General features: G+C 36.0%; 1 protein-coding gene across 6 annotated transcripts in view; it reads right to left on the reverse strand.

The window, feature by feature from the left end:
- The window catches only part of FCHSD2 (FCH and double SH3 domains 2), a 310099-nt gene that overhangs the window by 73106 nt on the left and 219311 nt on the right, over positions 1–17682 (reverse strand). For all 6 annotated transcript variants that reach the window (XM_082342951.1, XM_082342953.1, XM_082342955.1 and 3 more), the window contains one exon: positions 9329–9451. In XM_082342951.1, the coding sequence (XP_082199077.1) occupies positions 9329–9451 (123 nt within the window). The remainder of the gene's footprint in view (positions 1–9328; positions 9452–17682) is intronic.

Below are 17682 nucleotides of genomic sequence, written 5' to 3' on the forward strand. Positions count from 1 at the left end.
TCCCTTAACTCCATCCCCCTGCAATTTGTTTGTTGAAGAAACTGAGTTTTTGTTTTGTAGAGTTTCCCACAGTCTGAGTTTTGTTGACTCCATTCTCGCAGTATTCTGTTTCTTGTGTGTCCTGTAAATTGATGCTTCTTTGCATTTAGGTTTTTGTTTTATTTTTATTTTTTGACAAGGTGGTGTTTACTTCTATGAAGAGGCTTGCCTCTGACTTGTCTCTTTTTGATATTAACAGTTGTAGTGGGCTGAATGAATGGTGGCCCCCCAAAAGAGATGTCCATGTCCTAATCCCTGGAACTTGTGAATGCTACCTCATTTGGAAAAAGGCCCTTTGCAGATGTAATTGTTAAGGATTTTGAGATTAGGAAGTCATTCTGGATTCTGTGGTTGGGCCCTTAATCTAATGATAAGTGATGTCATTATAAAAGGCAAACAGAAGAAAACACAGACAGAAGAGGAGCCAATGAGACCAGAGGTAGAGATTGGAGTAATGTGACCACAAACCAAAAAATGTCTGAAGCTATGAGAAGCTGGAAGAGGTAAGAAACTGATTATCCTCTGAAGCCTTTGCAGGGAGTGCAGCCTTGCTGACACTTTCATTTCTGACTTTTGGCCTCCAGAACTCAGAGGGAATAAATTTCGGTCATTTTACGCCATCCAGTTTATGGTAATTTGTACAGCAGCCGTAGGAAACTAATAGAACAGACCTATGATGATAAATGCCTAAACATATTAGGGGTTACAAAAACTAGAGATTTTTCTATTTTTTCTATCACTTTTTCAAGGAATTCTATCATTCCTGTTTCATTTATTAGCTGGAATACTTCCATAAGAAAAACTTTCCAAGTCAATTATTTAGTTACCTTGAGGTACATTTTGTATAAGGCAGGATAAACATTTCCTCTTCCCTTTATTATCTAGTTTTCAAATTTAGCCGTTTCCCTAGCAACCTCCAAAGAATGATCAATTATAGCTTTAATAAATTATTATTACGAAGTCATGGATTTAAAAATATTTGATGTGTTTTAATCTACTGCTGTTATTATCATTATTGATGCTAAAATTATCCCATCTTTGGCTAGCAAGATCACATCCTGAGTCCCTTTGAGATGGGACTAGTAGTTTTTGATAGTTTTGACAGTTTCCTTGCTTTCCATTATGACAAGTTATTTAACATTTACCTTAAATATTTCATGTCCCAGATCTAGAATCAGTGCTATTCTCCCAAGAAGCACTGTTCTTATTTATTTACTTTTATTATTATTTTTTTTAAGTGAGTAGGAGAAAGTACATAGAAAACAAGATCTGTACACTAGAGGTACTGGGTTAGTTACTGGTCTTCTCTCTCGAACAATTCATTTTGAAAGGAAGTTGCAAAGAGATCCTGTGCACCTCCCAATGTCGGCGTCTTGCATAAATATAGTAAATGTCAAAACCAGGAAATCGACACTGGTACAAAGCATAAAGCTTATTTAGATTTCACCAGTTATATATGCACTCATTTTGGGGTGGTGTATGTGTAGAGGTCTATACAATTTTATCATATGTATAACTTCATTTAACCACTATCACAATCAAGATACTTAACTGAACCATCACCACATGACTCCCTTGTGCTACTCCATAATAGCTCCCTCTACTTTCCTCTTCCCTAATTCCTGGCAATTGCTAATCTGTTCTCTATTTCTATAAACATGTTATTTTGCAAATGTTACATAATGGAATCATGCACCATATATCTTTTCTTTTTTGGCCATGCGGCACGGCATGAGGGATCTTAGTTCCCTGACCAGGGATTGAACCCGTGCCCCCTGCAGTGGAAGCACGGAGTCTTAACCACTGGACCACCAGGGAAGTCCCACCATATATCTTTTTGAGATTTCCATTTTCACTCAGCATAATTTCCTATAAGTTCATCCAATTTGTTGCATGTATCAACAGTTCACTCCTTTTTATTGCTGAGTAATATTCCATAGTTTGGAAGTACCACCATGTGTTTGATCCCTCACTCACTGAAGGTCATTTAAGCAGTTTCCAGTTTTTGGCTATTATGAATAAAGCTACTCTACATTTGTGTCCAAGTTTCTGTGTGAAAATAAATTTTCATTTTCTCTGGGATATATGCCCAATCTCTCTCTCTGTAAAGCTGTTATTGAAGTATAACTGACATACAATAAACTGTACATATTTAAAGTGTATACTTTGATAAGTCTTAACTTACCTATACACCTGTAAAAATATCACCACAATCAAGATAATGAACTCATCTCTCACTCTCAAAAGTTTTCTCATCCCCTTTGTAATCTTTCCCTCCAGTCCCTTCCTGCTCCCCTCTGTCATTCCTTGTGACAACTGAGGTCAGGCCTTAAATCTCATTACTGATGTATCCTTCAGCAACTAGCAGAGTGACTCTGTCTAAAGTAGCATTCAATAAATAGTTGTTAAAGAACACCTCTGTATCCATCACTGAGATTAAATAAAACATTACTATTACTGTCGAAATCTATATACCCTCTCCTTATTGCATTCCCACCTTCCTTCGAAAGGAGTGTTCCTCAACCTTTTTTTTTTTTAAATGTTTTTTAAGTGTTATCACTCCCACTCCCCAATCCAGGGACCCTTTTAAGACATTTTTTCCCTAATCTCCCTCTTTGATTAAATTTTAATACCACAAATATACTGTATATATGTTTAAGTACTGTGGCCTGCTGTAATATCTAAGATTTTTTTGCAAACCACCCCTCAAAATCCGGAAGCAATTTTTACTCCCTTGGGGAATATCTGCCCCTCTGCAAATGCATGCTGCTCTAGATGTAACCACTCTACTGAATTTTACCAAGCTCCTCTTTTTTTTTTTTTCCTTTTAATAGTGTTACTACATATGATGTATCTCAAAATGATACTGTTTTCTTGGATATTTTGTACACTGTATAAATGGCATCTTAGTATGTGTATTCTTTTGCAAGTTCCTTTTTTTTTAAATTGAAGTACAGCTAATTTACAATGTTGTGTTAATTTCAAGTGTAAAGCAAAGTGATTTAGCCATACACACACACACACACACACACATATTCTTTTTCAGATTCTTTTCCATTATAGGTTACTACAAATACTGAGTATAGTTCCCTGTGCTATACTGTAGGTCCTTGCTGTGCAATTTGCTTTTTGCTCAATATTACATTTGTGAATCTTATCCATATTAATGCATGTGCCTACAGAGCTTCCATTTTTATTGCTATCTTGTATTCCATTATTCATCTTACTGTCAGTGGACAGCTGGGTTATTTCTAGCTTTTTCTAGTCTTATAAAGGAAGTTGCTATGAACATTCTTTCAAAAGTCTCCTGGTATCCATGTGCCAGAGTTTCTCTAGGTTATATTCCGAGCAGTAGAACTGCTGGGTCATAAGCTAAGCGCATCTTTAAACTGAATAGATAATGTCAAATGTTTTAAAATTGGATGTATCAATCTGTACCCTTCAGGGCAGTGTAAGAGTTTCTGTTAATCCATATTCTCACCAACAGTCATTCCTGTCTGTTTTTGTCAATCTCATAAGTGTAGAATAGAATCTCATGGTGATTTTAATTTCCATTTCTTTGATTAATAGTGAGTGTAAGTATCTGTATTAGTTTCCTAGGGCTGCCATAACAAAGTATCACAGACGAGGTGGCTTAAACAACATAAACTTGTTTCCTCACTGTTCTGGAGGCTATAAGTCCAAGATCAAGGTGTTGGCAGGTTTGGTTTCTTCTGAGGGTCTCTTTCCTTGGCTTGTAGATGGTCATCTTTTCCTGGTGTCTTCATATGGTCTTCCCTCTGTGCCTGTTTGTGTTCTAACCTCCTCTTATAAGGACACCAATCATGCTGGATTAGAGCTTGTCCATATGACCTCATTTTACCTTAATAACCTCTTTAAAGGCCCTATATCCAAAAACAGTCACAGTCTGAGGAACCAGAGGTTAGGACTTCAACATATGAATTTTAGGGGGACACAACCTAGCCCATAAAAACATCTTTTAATATGGTAATAGCTATTTATATATTTTATTCTGTGGGATACGTGTTGTATGATGTATCAGTAGTTCATTCTTTTTTTGTTGTTGTTGTTTTAATTATTTATTTATTTTTGGCTGTGTTGGGTCTTTGTTTCTGTGCGAGGGCTTTCTCCAGTTGCGGCGAGTGGGGGCCACTCTTCATCACGGTGCGCGGGCCTCTCACTGTCGCGGCCTCTCCCGTTGCGGAGCACAGGCTCCAGATGCGCAGGCTCAGTAGTTGTGGCTCACGGGGCTTAGTTGCTCCGCGGCATGTGGGATCTTCCCAGACTAGGGCTCGAACCCGTGTCCCCTGCATTGGCAGGCAGATTCTTAACCACTGCGCCACCAGGGAAGCCCCAGTAGTTCATTCTTTTTTATGAACAAATAATATTCCATTGTATGGATATACTGTGTTTTATTTATCTAATCATCAGTTGATTGACATTTAGGGTGTTTACATTTATTGGCTATTATGAATAACACTGCCAGGAACATTTCTGTACAAATTTTTGTTTAAACACTTTTTTTCAATTCTCTTAAAGTGGAAGTGCCGAGTCATATGGTAACTCTGTGTCTTACTTTTTGAGGAACTACCGAACTGTCTTCCACAGTGGCTGTACTATTTTACATTCCTACAAACGCTGTACAAGGGTTCTAATTTCTCCACATCCTTGCCAACACTTGCTATTGTGTGTGTGCTTGTTTTTAAATACTAAAGCTATCCTACTAGGTGGGAAGTGGTATTTCATTGTGGTTTTGATTTGCATTTCTCTAATGACTAACAGTGCTGAGGATCTTTTGATGTGTACATTTTCATTGGAAAAATGTCTATTCAAGTCCTTTGTCCATTTTTAAATTGGGTCATTTGTCTTTTATGTGTTGAGTTGTAAAAGTTATTTATATGTTCTGAATATTAAATTCCTATCAGACACATGATTTATACATATTTTCTCCCATTTTATGGGCTGTCTTTTTCACATTCTTGATAATGTTCTTTGATGCACAAAAACTTTTAATCTGATGAAGTTCAGTTATCTATCTTTTCTTTTATTGCTTGTGCTTTCATGTTAAACCTAAGAATACATTGGCAAATTCAATAAAGATTTACCTCTGTTCTCTTCTATAATTTTATAGTTTTAGGTTGTTGACCCATTTTGAGTTAATTTTTATATATGGAGTGAGGAAGGGGTTTAACTTTATTCTTTTGCATGTAGTTATCCTGTTGTTTGAGCACCTCTTATTGGAGAGACTATTCTTTCTCTATCAAGTGGCCTTGACAACCTTGTCGAAATCAATTAGCCACAGATGTTTGAGTTTATTTCTGGACTCTCAATTCTTACTGGTCTACATGTCTATCCTTATACTACTACCATACTATCTTGATTAGATTGCTTTGGGGAATATTGAAATATATATTTTTAAAAATATTTATTTATTTATTATTTATTTTTTTAGGCTGAGCCAGGTCTTAGTTGCAGCACGCGGCATCTTCGTTGCAGCATGCATGAGGGATCCAGCTTCCCAATCAAGAATGGAACCTGGGCCCCCTGCATTGGGAGCACGGAATCTTACCCACTGGACCACCAGGGAAGTCCCTGGGGAATATTGAAATATTAGTGATATGAAACCTTCCAATCCATAAACATTTATTATTTCCATTTATTTAGGTCTTCTTTAATTTCAGCAATGTTTTGTAGTTTTCAATGTACAAGTTTTTCACGTTTTGGATAAATTTACTTCTAAGTAGTTATTCTTCAAATGGTATTGTAGTTAGAATTATTTTCTTAATTTTCTTTCAGTTCATTCATTGATGGAGTATTATGGAAACACAACTGATTTTTGTGTTTTGATTTTGTATTTGCAACTTTTGCTGAATTCATTTACTAGCTCTAGGACTTTTGTGGAATCTACAGGATTTTCTATAATCATGTCATGTGCAAATATAGATAATTTTACTTCTTTCTTTCCCATTTGGTGCCTCCTATTTCTATTTCTTGCCTAACTGCTCTGACCATGACTTCCAGTACAATGGTGAATATTAGTGGTGAAAAGTGAGCATCCTTGTCTTGTTCCTGATCTTAGGTGGGGAAAGCTTTCAGTCTTTCACCATTGAGTGTGATATGTGATGTAGGTTTTTAAAAAATGCCTTTACCATGTTCAGGAAGTTCCCTTCTATTCCTAATCTGCTGAGCATTTTTATAATAAAAGAGTGTTGAATTCTGTCAAATGCTTTTCCTGTGTCTTTTGAGATGATCATGTGATTTTTCCCCTTCATTTTATTAAGTTTACTTTTTTGGTAAGTCTTCAAGGTATTAAGAATGACAGTACTAGACAATTTAATTTCCAAAGAAATATAGAATAACATTGTTATTTTTGAATTGTTAGAAGACCTGCATTATTAATTGGTAGGAATTCCCTTATGCAGACAGAAAGCAAGCACACATAAACAAACTGTAGGGCCAGTAGAACTACTTTTAGAATTAACTATGCCAGAGAAAATATCTCTGACAACATCTGCTTCAGTTACATGTAGAAAGCATTTCATAAAATATTAAGAAGAAAAGCAAGCTTCATAAATAATTAAAATTAAAAGTTCCTAGGGCCAGCTGTTTCCCTTTAGAGGATAAAAGATATAGAGGGCACCGTAAAATTTACAATGTGTCACTATGGATTACCTCCAAAATATCTTTGAGAACATGTACAGTTACAATTTAGATATGTGGAAAAAAATGAATTCCGCCCCCCCCCCCCAAAAAAAGACAAGCTAGTAATGGTGTAGAATAAAAACCAAAAGAGTTTCAAACTTCTTTTTGGGTTATTAGATCACTAGGTTGCTTTTAGCAGTATAACAAGAGCAGCATAACAAGCTCTTTGTAACAGAAAAACACGTGGCATAAAACTTATAGATATGAGCTCTTCTGGTATTAGGAACAAAAGGGCACAATTCCTAGTTACATCATTCTTACAAAATTTTTATTACTACCACTTTCAATCTAAACATAAGAGCATCTCATTTATTCCTCATCCCTGGGGAGTAAGATACTCATGTGAGTGAATGTAGTGGAAAATAAAAGCTTATCTCTATGTGTCCAAATCAGTTGATTCATTTTTAATTCATTTTCTATGAAAATAATGTAAGCTAAAGAGATAATATAGATAGTAGCAGAGCACGGAAAACACTATGTGTGAGTGTGTGACCTCAGGCAAACCACATAAACTTCCTGGGTCTGTTTTCCTCTCTATGAAATGAGCATGATAATACCAACCTCAGAGGATGTGCTAAAACCTCCTAGAAAATTGTTAACTGCTGTATAAAATATTAGCACATTTTAAAGACTATATGTTTACCTGTTTTATAAACTAAAGGTAGTGTATTCAAACTTAACTTATTCTTGGAAAAAGAGATTTCAAGGAATTCTGTCTGGGGACAGTCTCTCTGATAAAATTAGAAATGAAAAATGCCACCCTATTACATACTCCCCCCATTGAATGGAAACTGGAAAAACTCACTTTTAAATAATTCATAGGTTAATGACAGGGGCGGGGGGGTGGGGGTGGAATGTAGAAACAATAAAAAAAGCCCTACAAACATATCCTGGACTGCAATTAAAGCAGAAAGAGAAATTTTTTAGGTTCAAGTGGATTTACTTGAAAACAAGAAAGACTGAAAATATAGAACCTAATAGAAAAAAAGCCTGAAAAAGAATAAAAACATAAACTGTAATAAAGTAGAAAGAAATAATGAATATAAAGGCAGAAATTAAGGAGACAGGAAACAATAACATTGAGAAGTAGAACAAGAGCTGGCTCTTGGAAAACATTAATAAAATAGACTGGTAAGTCTGATCAAAGTAAGAGAGAAAGCACAAACAATACTAGAAATGAAAAGGGAGACAACTACAGAGGCAAACAACTTTATATGCAAATTTATGACATCAAATTTGATAAATGAAATGGACAATTCATCTAGGAAAGTGTAAGTTACCAAAATGTACTAAAAAGAAACAGAAAATCTGAATGGACCAATAAATATAAACAATCTGATTACTAGTCAAAAATCAACCTCTCCATAAAAGGAACAAAACCAAGATGTTTTTATAGACTTTTCCCTGCAACATTCTCTCACGGAAGATGTCAAATGTACACGTTAAAATAAAAAGAATTGTACAGAAACACCTATATACCCACTACCTAGATTCTTCAATTATTATTTTTCTACATTTTCTTTCACTTAACTATCCATCTATCCATCCATTTATCCTTTCTATACATCCATCCTTTTATATCTTTTATTGAATCCTGGGGGGTGAAAATATAAGAATACAAAAATATGACAGGATTTCTAAGCACCAGACTAGTGATATTTGTACTCCCATATCAACTTAACAATTTACATGTTTTTCTAAAAATAGAATTGGAGCTATGGTACACTGAAAATACGAATAAATACACATGGAGGCGTTCAGGAAGAAAAGTCTGTGTCCCTTTTCTTTCCTGTCTTTGGACACTGTCTTGTGAGATGGAGACCCTGATTCCTTTCCAAACAACTTTCTAAGGTATTAGCTAGTTCCTGCTCCTCCTGCCAAAAAGGAGAATTGAACTGGATCTTTTAAAATAGCAGTTATAAAATGAATATATTTTAATAAATGTATTCATTCAGTCAGGAAACATTTACTATGCACTTAATTTATCAGAAAGAAAATAAGATTTATTAATCGCAGGAACAATTTATCTTCCAAAGGGCAGTTTCTCTACTGCAAAAAATTTTAATCTGTCAGATCCTAAAGAAAAACAATTTCATTTATTTTCTATGTAAACAGTGTGACATGCCAGCAAAGTTGATAGATGTCAACACTTTTGAATGAAAAGATTACTATCAAAGAATGACAGCATATAGAAGGCAAGGTTAATTTCTAAAAACAAGATATTATAACATTAATTTCTTTATCAATTATAAAATGCTAATTTTTCTTTTTGTGCCCCTTTATTATTCTTCGCACTGACACATGACTTTGTTGTTTTACGAACTGAGTGTATTCAAAATTCATTTGAGTGAAAGATAAAAGCTCTTTAAACCATTCTTCTCAAGAGCAACATGGCAATAGACTTTTTTGACCTTCATCAAGGAGAACAATACACCGTCCAATTTTGTTAGAAGAAATAGCGTTTCCAGGAAATTTGTCCTTTAAAGCATTCTTCTACTGTCATTGGTACCTTCATTTTGTTTGTATGCAAAAAACATTTTAGATTCTTAAGTGGATAACATCACATATTGCACTAAAGGTAACTTGCCTTGCTGGAGGTTTCTAATAAAAACTGGAATGTGTTCTGCACAGCTTGGCATGTCTCTAGCTCCGTCCGGCTGAAGGCTATTAAATAATCCTTGAGGTGGTCATATACATTTCCATCAAGAGCCTGTAAAAGAGGAGTAAACAAAAGCAAAAAAATTATGACAAAGCTTTGACACACAACGCCTATTGTTTAAAAGGTAAGTTCAGTTTAAAATCTATTAATAAAAAATTAATAAAAGATATAGGTCGTTATGTAAGGATAAATATAAACCTTAAACAATCACTTGGGAAAACATGAATTTCTCTAATAAATAGGAACTAAAAAAGGTAAACCCCAATATTGGTAAAGTTGTGGGGATAGGATAACACCTGGGAGACAAAATGTTTGGTTTCTGATATTTGTTCATCTGCTTATTAGTTATGTCAACTTCTGTAGTCACTTTATAAGAGTAGGTGTGGGAGTTAAATGAAATAATGGATGTAAAGGATCCAGACACAGTGCCTGGAACAGAACAGACATTCAATAAACATTAATCTCCTCCATTTTTCCTCATCCATTATTGGTAGGATTCTAAATTAATATATTCTTACTATAGAGCAGTCAGAGAAAAAACACAATAGAAATAGTAAAAATAAAAAAATGACTCAGAAATCCTGTTTTGGGGAAGAAACACCAATGCAAAGTCTACAGAGAGTTTTAAACATTCTTACTTATTTAAGCATTTAGAGCAGGACTCTTTGAAATTGAAAAAAAAGAAGAGAAAACCACTAAACATTTGAGATATATTAGTTATGATATACACAGTGACTAAAATATGCATAGCCACCAAAATAAAAACCATGGAAACTGTGTAGATGGAAAAGAATATATTGAATAATTTTAGGCTAACAAAGTAGAATAGAATACATACATACATACTAGCAACAGCTATGGGAAAATATATCAATAATAAGAATAATAAAGGTTCTGCAGTCTTACAAATTAACAAAGATCTTAAAAATTGAGGTAAAATTCGCATACCATAAAAGTCACCATTTTAACTATTTCAAAGTGTACAATTCAGTGGCTTTTAGTACACTCACAATGTTGTGCAACCATCACTACTATCTAATTCCAGGGCATTTGCATCACCTCCAAAAGAAATCCCATACCCATTAAGTGGTTGCACCCATTCCTACCTTTCTCCCCGCCTCTGGCAACCACTAATCCACTTTCTTTTTTTAAAATTAATTAATTAATTAGTTAATTTTTTGGGCTGCGTTGGGTCTTCATTGCTGTGCGCAGGCTTTCTGTAGTTGCGGCAAGCAGGGGCTACTCTTCGTTGTGGTGCGTGGACTTCTCATTGCGGTGGCTTCTCTTGTTGCGGAGCATGGGCTCTAGGCACGTGGGCTTCAGTAGTTGTGGTTCATGGGCTCCAGAGCGCAGGCTCAGTACTTGTGGCTCACAGGCTTAGCTGCTCCGCGGCATGTGGGATCTTCCCAGACCAGGGCTTAAACCCATGTCCCCTGCATTGGCAGGAGGATTCTTAACCTCTGTGCCACCAGGGAAGCCCCTCTACTTTCTGATTCTATGAATTTGTTTATTCTGGACATTTCATATAAATGGAATCATATGATATGTGGTCTTTTGTGCCTGCCTCTGTCATTTAGCATGTTTTCAAGGTTCATCAATGTATTAGTACATTTTATGGCTAAACAATATTGCATTGTAAGGATATGCCACATTTTGTTTATTCATTCATTAGTTGGTGGACATTTGGATTGTTTCCACTTTTTGGCTATTATGGATTTTCCAGTTCTCTTGGGTATATACCTAGTAGTGGAATTGCTGGGTCCTCTGGTAATTCCGTGTCTATTTGAGGAACTAACAATCTGTTTTCCACGGTGGCTGCACCATTTTACATCTCCACCAGCAATGTATAAAGGTTCCAATTTCTCCACAACCTCATCAATACTTATTTTCTGTTTTTCTTTTTTTAATTATTCAAGCTGTCCTATTGGTATCTCATTGTGGTTTTGATTTGCATTTCTCTAATGACTAATGATGTTGAGGGATTTTTCATGTGTTTATTGGCCATTTGTATATTTTCTTTGAAGAGATGTCTACTCAAGTCCTACACTCATTTGTAAATTGGGTTGTTTTTCTTTTTGTTGTTGAGTTCTAAGAGTTCTTTATATATTTGAATACTATTTATATATTTGGATACATATATCTTATAAGATATATGATTGTCAAATATAGTCTCCCATTTTGTGGGCTACATTTTCACTTTATTAATAGTGTCCTTTTTAAAAAAAAAAAATTTACTTATTTATTTATTTGGCAGCGCTGGGTCTTAGTTGCAGCACACGGGATCTTCACTGCATCATGTGGGATCTTTAGTTGCAGCATGCGGGATCTTTAGTTGTGGTATGTGGGATCTAGTTCCCTGACCAGGGATCGATCCCAGGCCCCCTGCATTGGGAGCGCAGAGTCTTAGCCACTGGACCACCAGGGAAGCCCCTCAATAGTGTCCTTTCATGCACAAAAGTTTTAATTTTGTTGAGGTCTAATTTAGCTATTTTTTCTTTTGTTGTTTGTGTTTTGGTATCATATCTAAGAATCCTCAATGGAGGTTTTATAGTAAGGAAATTACATATCCTACTTTCATTAAACATTCACTATAAAATTGACTTTTAAAAAATACACAAATTCTGTCCCCAAAGCGTTAATAAATCTGCACGTTCTATAATGCTTAAACCACTAGATGGCACCATCAAGCACTGTAAATATAGGCAGGGCAAATTCCTTAAGATTCCTTTCCATGAGGTTATGCAACATCCCCAGAGAGACTGCAGGTGTTAAAGTCTGAATAACAATTCCTACCTTAGGACATGCTTTTCATTAACTTGTTAAAAAATGAACATATAGCTACTTCTGATATGAGGTTTTGCCTTAGAATGCTCTTGGTAGATGGTCATAACCTTGTGTTTGCAGGAAACCTTAGAGCATTTTATTTAAACATAGCAAACGGCAATATAGGCATCATAAGCTCCAACACGCAGAGTTTCTAATTGAGTAGGTTGGGGGTGGGACCTGAGAATTTGTATTTTCTAACAACTTGCTGCTGGTCTGGGGACCATACTTTGACAACCACTGGACTAAACAGTCATTTTAGCTGATTAGGTTGAATATTTATGTAGATTTAGATCCTGGTGACCCTGTAGAACCCACAGTGGCTGCAGGCAGAGAAGTCCACCATTCTGAATAGGGTCAAGAGCACCAATATATCAAGTAGGCAGATCAGCATCTATTTTCAACTGAGAATCATGCTCTACTTCAGAATTATAAAGGCAGCATGGGAAGGAACTTGAGTTCTGAAATAAGTTGGATATGGGTTAGAATCCCAGAACTTTTACTTCATCATTTTGATGGTTTTCTCTTCTATAATTAGGGAAAGTGGGAATACCACATACTCCACGGGACACTGTGAAGATCAACTAGTGTAATGGAAGTGGCCCAATGTTAGTCTCCTTTTTTGCCTTGCTTAAAAATCTTTAATGGATTTGCCACATATTGATAATTATTAAAGCTGGGTAATGAATACATGGGGGTCATTATACTACTATTTTTACTTTGTTGTATACAGGAAATTTTCCATAAAAAAAGTAAAAAGAAAATCTGGATATCATATTAGAAAGAAAAAGGGATGCTACAAAAAAAAATTTTTTTTAAGCTCCCACTGTATATTTTGAAAAGTCAAAATTATTCAGCTGGTATCTAAAGGCCTTTATAATCTAGTCCCAAACTACCTCTCATTAGCACCATCTCTTATCACTGTTGTCTGCACTGTACTCACATCCCAACCACACCAAGTCATTCTGGAAAATGACATTTACTATCATGTTTCCAATTAAGTTATTCTCTTGGCCTGGAATGTCCTTCCCTTCTTCTTACCCACTCAAATAGTAATAATGATGGCTAACACAGGCAACTAACATTTACTAATGGCTCACTATGTTCCAAATGCTTTACAAAGCTGACTCAACCAGTTCCTCCTTAGTGCTTTCACAATCTTTTGTATATTGCATGGGTATTATTGCAAGTCATGGATTAAGTCTTATTCAGGCACAGTGCCTGGCAAATAGCAGATTCTCAAAAATATTTATAGAATAAATGAACGTTTTACTCTAGAGTTCAATACAGCAACAAAAATGCACTGAATTAGTTAGCTCACAGACAAGCTATTCCCACCATATTCCAGTTAAGAGAAAAATGTACCATTAGTCATCATGTACCAAATACAGTAAAGGCTTCTCTTGGCTTCAGGGACCCAAATGAGGCTTAATGCATTTACATTAGGTGGGAGGTGGGCCAAGTGATTGGGAGCCTCTTCTAGCACACAGAGATTAATCTTAAAATATTTCTTTCATCATGTCATCATATTCACACCCAGAATACCCCAAATTTTAATTATCACCTTTATAGGGTTGCAGTATTCATTAACCTGTCCATGTACCAATTTTTCTGGTTGATAAGAATAAGATAGCTGGAGGCCTTCTGGCCTAGGTGTATTATTGTTAGTGTTCATAAAGTTAATGCAGGAGGTACAAAAATTAAGAAATGGTTGGAATTCAAAGCATAGGAAGTGGATGATTACCCTATGATTGGCTCCAGCCCCCTACCTCAAGTTAACTGCAATTGTTTGAACCAGTGATGATGCTGAGAGATGAAGTTCAAAGCAATTCTGGCTAACACTGTCTCAACCTGGTTTGTGATTAGAAGGTAGAGTGCATATATGGACTTTGATAAAAAGCCAATAATTAAAACGAAGTAGTTCCCTAAAACAGAATTAAATACTGGGAACCAAAGGAAAGAGCTTGAAGATGTTTTTTACAAACGCTTCCATCACAGTACTTATCACACAGAGTACTTACCGTTGTCTACCATAGTATTTAGTAACTGTCTCATTTGGATTATTGCTGCAATCTCCTATTGCTCTGCGTACAGTTGTCCCTCCCACCAATATGCAATTCTAAATTGCATATTGAAAACATTTATATATGTATCTGATTTCCCCAATACACCATTAATTCCTTGAGGGCAGCAACACTTGTTTCTGCCTATATCCCTACTTTAGACTTAGCAGAGAAAGCCTGCAATAAATAGTTACTGAAATGAACTGAACTGAGAGGGATGGAAGGTACAAAAGCAGGCCCCAATTATATGAGAGGGAAGGCACTGAAGAAATATTTTGAGAGTGAATTAGAGAGAATCAAGCATTTACTTTATCTTAATTGGGTCAGCTTTACTCTGATGAAAAAATATCATGTAATTATTCAGACTGACTTAAATTTTGACCAGACACTATTTCCCTTCTCTGACTTTCACACCTATATATCCAACTGCCTCTTAGACTAAACCATTCTCTTCTCCAACTGCTCTTCTTCTTGTGTTCCTAGCTCAGTGTGTAATGCCATTATCCACTCACCTGCCTAGGTCGGACACTTGGAAGTAAAGGTTTACTTTCCCCTCTGCCTTTCTCTCAACATCTAGTTAATTACTAAATCTTGTTGATTCCATTTCTTAAATATTTATCAAATGCAACCCCTCCTCCTAACCTTCACAGCTACTACCCTCCAGACATCCTGTTTCATCTGGATTACTGCAGCAATCTCCTGTTGCCCTGCATCTTGCCAACCCATTTCTACACTGAGCCTAGGCGGATGTTTCCAAGCTGCATATTTTACTTGACTGCTCAACAATGTTCACTGACTACTCATTACGTTTAAACTAAAGAACAAACAAAACAAAACAAAAACCTTTATGACTTTGTGATTACATGATCTGGACATGGCTTACCTCTTTGCTTCTTTACTTATTGCTCCCCATTTCCTTCCCTATTATCCCTACAATGTACATCTTTTGATTCCTCCAATATTCCTCTTTTATCTCTGGGTTTTCACAAAGGCTCTTCCTCTTTCTTGACTTCTCTCTACCCTCTCCTCCTTGGTTTGGCTAACTCTTGCTTATCAAGATCTTCACTTAATCATTAGCTATTCTGGACATCCAGAATGATTAAGTCTTTTTGCTTTACAACTCCTAATCATAGTGTAAAATCTTAGCATAAAATAGGCATTGGTAATGCCTATTTGTCTGTCTTTGCTTTTGGTTTGGTAAGTTCCACGAAGGGAGGGATCTTGTCTGGCTGTTTACCACTGTGTCTTCTGTACTGAGTGCAGGGTTTGATGTACTGGTAGTACTCAATATATATCTGTTCAACAAATAATACACCAATCAGAATTCACATGTTAAAAAAAAAAAGAATGAGCCCACACTTGAGTCCCATGATGGAAAAGTAAGCCTAGTGACGTTATGTAACACTGGTAAAATTTTGTATAAGCTAGAGAAGAAACTAATTTCACAAAACTCTGTCTAATGCAGTAGTTTTCAAACCTTTTTAGTAGTGGCATCTTTTTATGTGGAATCCCAAGACATAAAACATATATGACGTTGCACACCTTCTCTCTCCCTCAGATCCTACTCTCTTGACCACAGGGGTAAACTTGCAGGCCAAGCTGGTATGCAAGACAGAACAGCACACCCCTGCCCTTTGCTCAAACTTATTGGGCAGAGTCCGGCACTTGACCTAAATTAGGTCATCCCTGGGATGCAAGCTGAAAGATGAGTTCAAAATGGCCTATTCTTCCCACCAAATGGCTATTCTTCCCCCCAGGAGACATAAACCAACTCACAAGGAAAAGCAGTGATGAGAAACTTGGCAGAGTAAAGCTGGGAATGGGGGGCAGAGGAGAGGGCAAGAGACTATCCTTGGATTGGGTAGTTCCTGAGCAAGCATCACCTTGTCCTTGTGATGTGTTTACCTGAACCAACAAATTCCTATTTTGCTCAAGCTACCTTGAGTTGAGTCTTTGTTATTTGCAGTTAAGAGACTCCTTACTAAAGCATTATGGATGATAATTGTAGCCTATATCAGCCCTACTATCTAAATTATTCCTCTTGGTTGCATTATAAAAAAAAGTCTTGATTCATATAGATCACTAACTGCAAGTAATAACAATTCAATAGCTTGCCTTACTATTCCTGGTTCTGTTCAATTAAACAGATCTAAAAGTTTGAAGTAGGCAATTTTTCTTTTTTAAATTTATTTATTATTTATTTATTATTTATTTTTGGCTGTGTTGGGTCTTCGTTTCTGTGCGAGGCCTTTCTCTAGTTGCGGCAAGCGGGGGCCACTCTTCATCGCAATGCGCAGGCCTCTCACTATCGCGGCCTACTGAGCCTGCGCGTCTGGAGCCTGTGCTCCGCAACAAGAGAGGCAATTTTTATTTCAAAGCTGAATCACAAATACAATCCAAAAGCTTCATGTATTTCTTATAAATTTAAAGTAAGGTAAAAACTTTTTAAGGCTTACAATAAATGATAAAAGTTTCACGACTATAATAGTTTGACAAGGACATGCATGGTGAAGATGCATCTGAGCCCTGTCTAGCATTTATATGAGCAAGGCACAAGAATGTTTTCTAAGTATAGTTGTATGTTCAATTTCAAATGAGCAGATGTGCACAAACTTCAGTTCCTATAGAGATCTGTGTGCAGAGCCATAAATTTCACAATCAATGACACATTAGAATTCACATATATGCTCAGAAATGGCAGGAGAAGCATTCTTTCAAGGTTTATACAAATATGAGTTTATCTGGCAGTATGAGCTTCTTGGTGGTTTCCATTATGCAAAAATTTGGGAGGTAACTCATCTAAATGTACATTTTAAACACAGCCAAACTTTGTTCTTGATTATTTGGTACAAATTGCTAGGGGAAGAAGTCTGTAATACCTAAATTGAGAAACCATGGGGACTTTGATCAGCAATATGTTTTAATAATCTAGCAGTGTTTTTGAAAAAACTGAATTTGAATGCCTTTAAGCATCCATGTTCTTTTCAGTTACTTGTAGACCACATATTCTCTTATATATTACTTCTGCCCTCTTTACTCATTTGATCAACCTGATCTCTAAAATCAGCTGAGTTTGGAACTCAACTCATAGTAGTGAATACTCAAAATAGTAAAGAAAAATTAGGATATCCTAAAGACAAATTCAGAAGCTTAGAATTCTAGGGTGTCCCACTAAACATTTACTTTACAGGAAAGTATAAATTCCTAGAACTTATTTGAAGAGGAACATTATGATGAATTAGGAGTTAGGAGAAAGAAAATTTGTCATTTTTCTAAGCATCTGATGCAATTTTCCCTAAAGTAAGAACTTTAAACAGTGGCTTCCTTATTTAGATCCAGGAAGGGCAGAGATTCTATAGTCATAGAGTTATGCTGAAATCTCTTGAGTTTCCTTAA

Source organism: Balaenoptera borealis (genome assembly GCF_965194805.1).
Source record: "Balaenoptera borealis genome assembly, chromosome: 11".
NCBI lineage: Eukaryota > Metazoa > Chordata > Mammalia > Artiodactyla > Balaenopteridae > Balaenoptera > Balaenoptera borealis.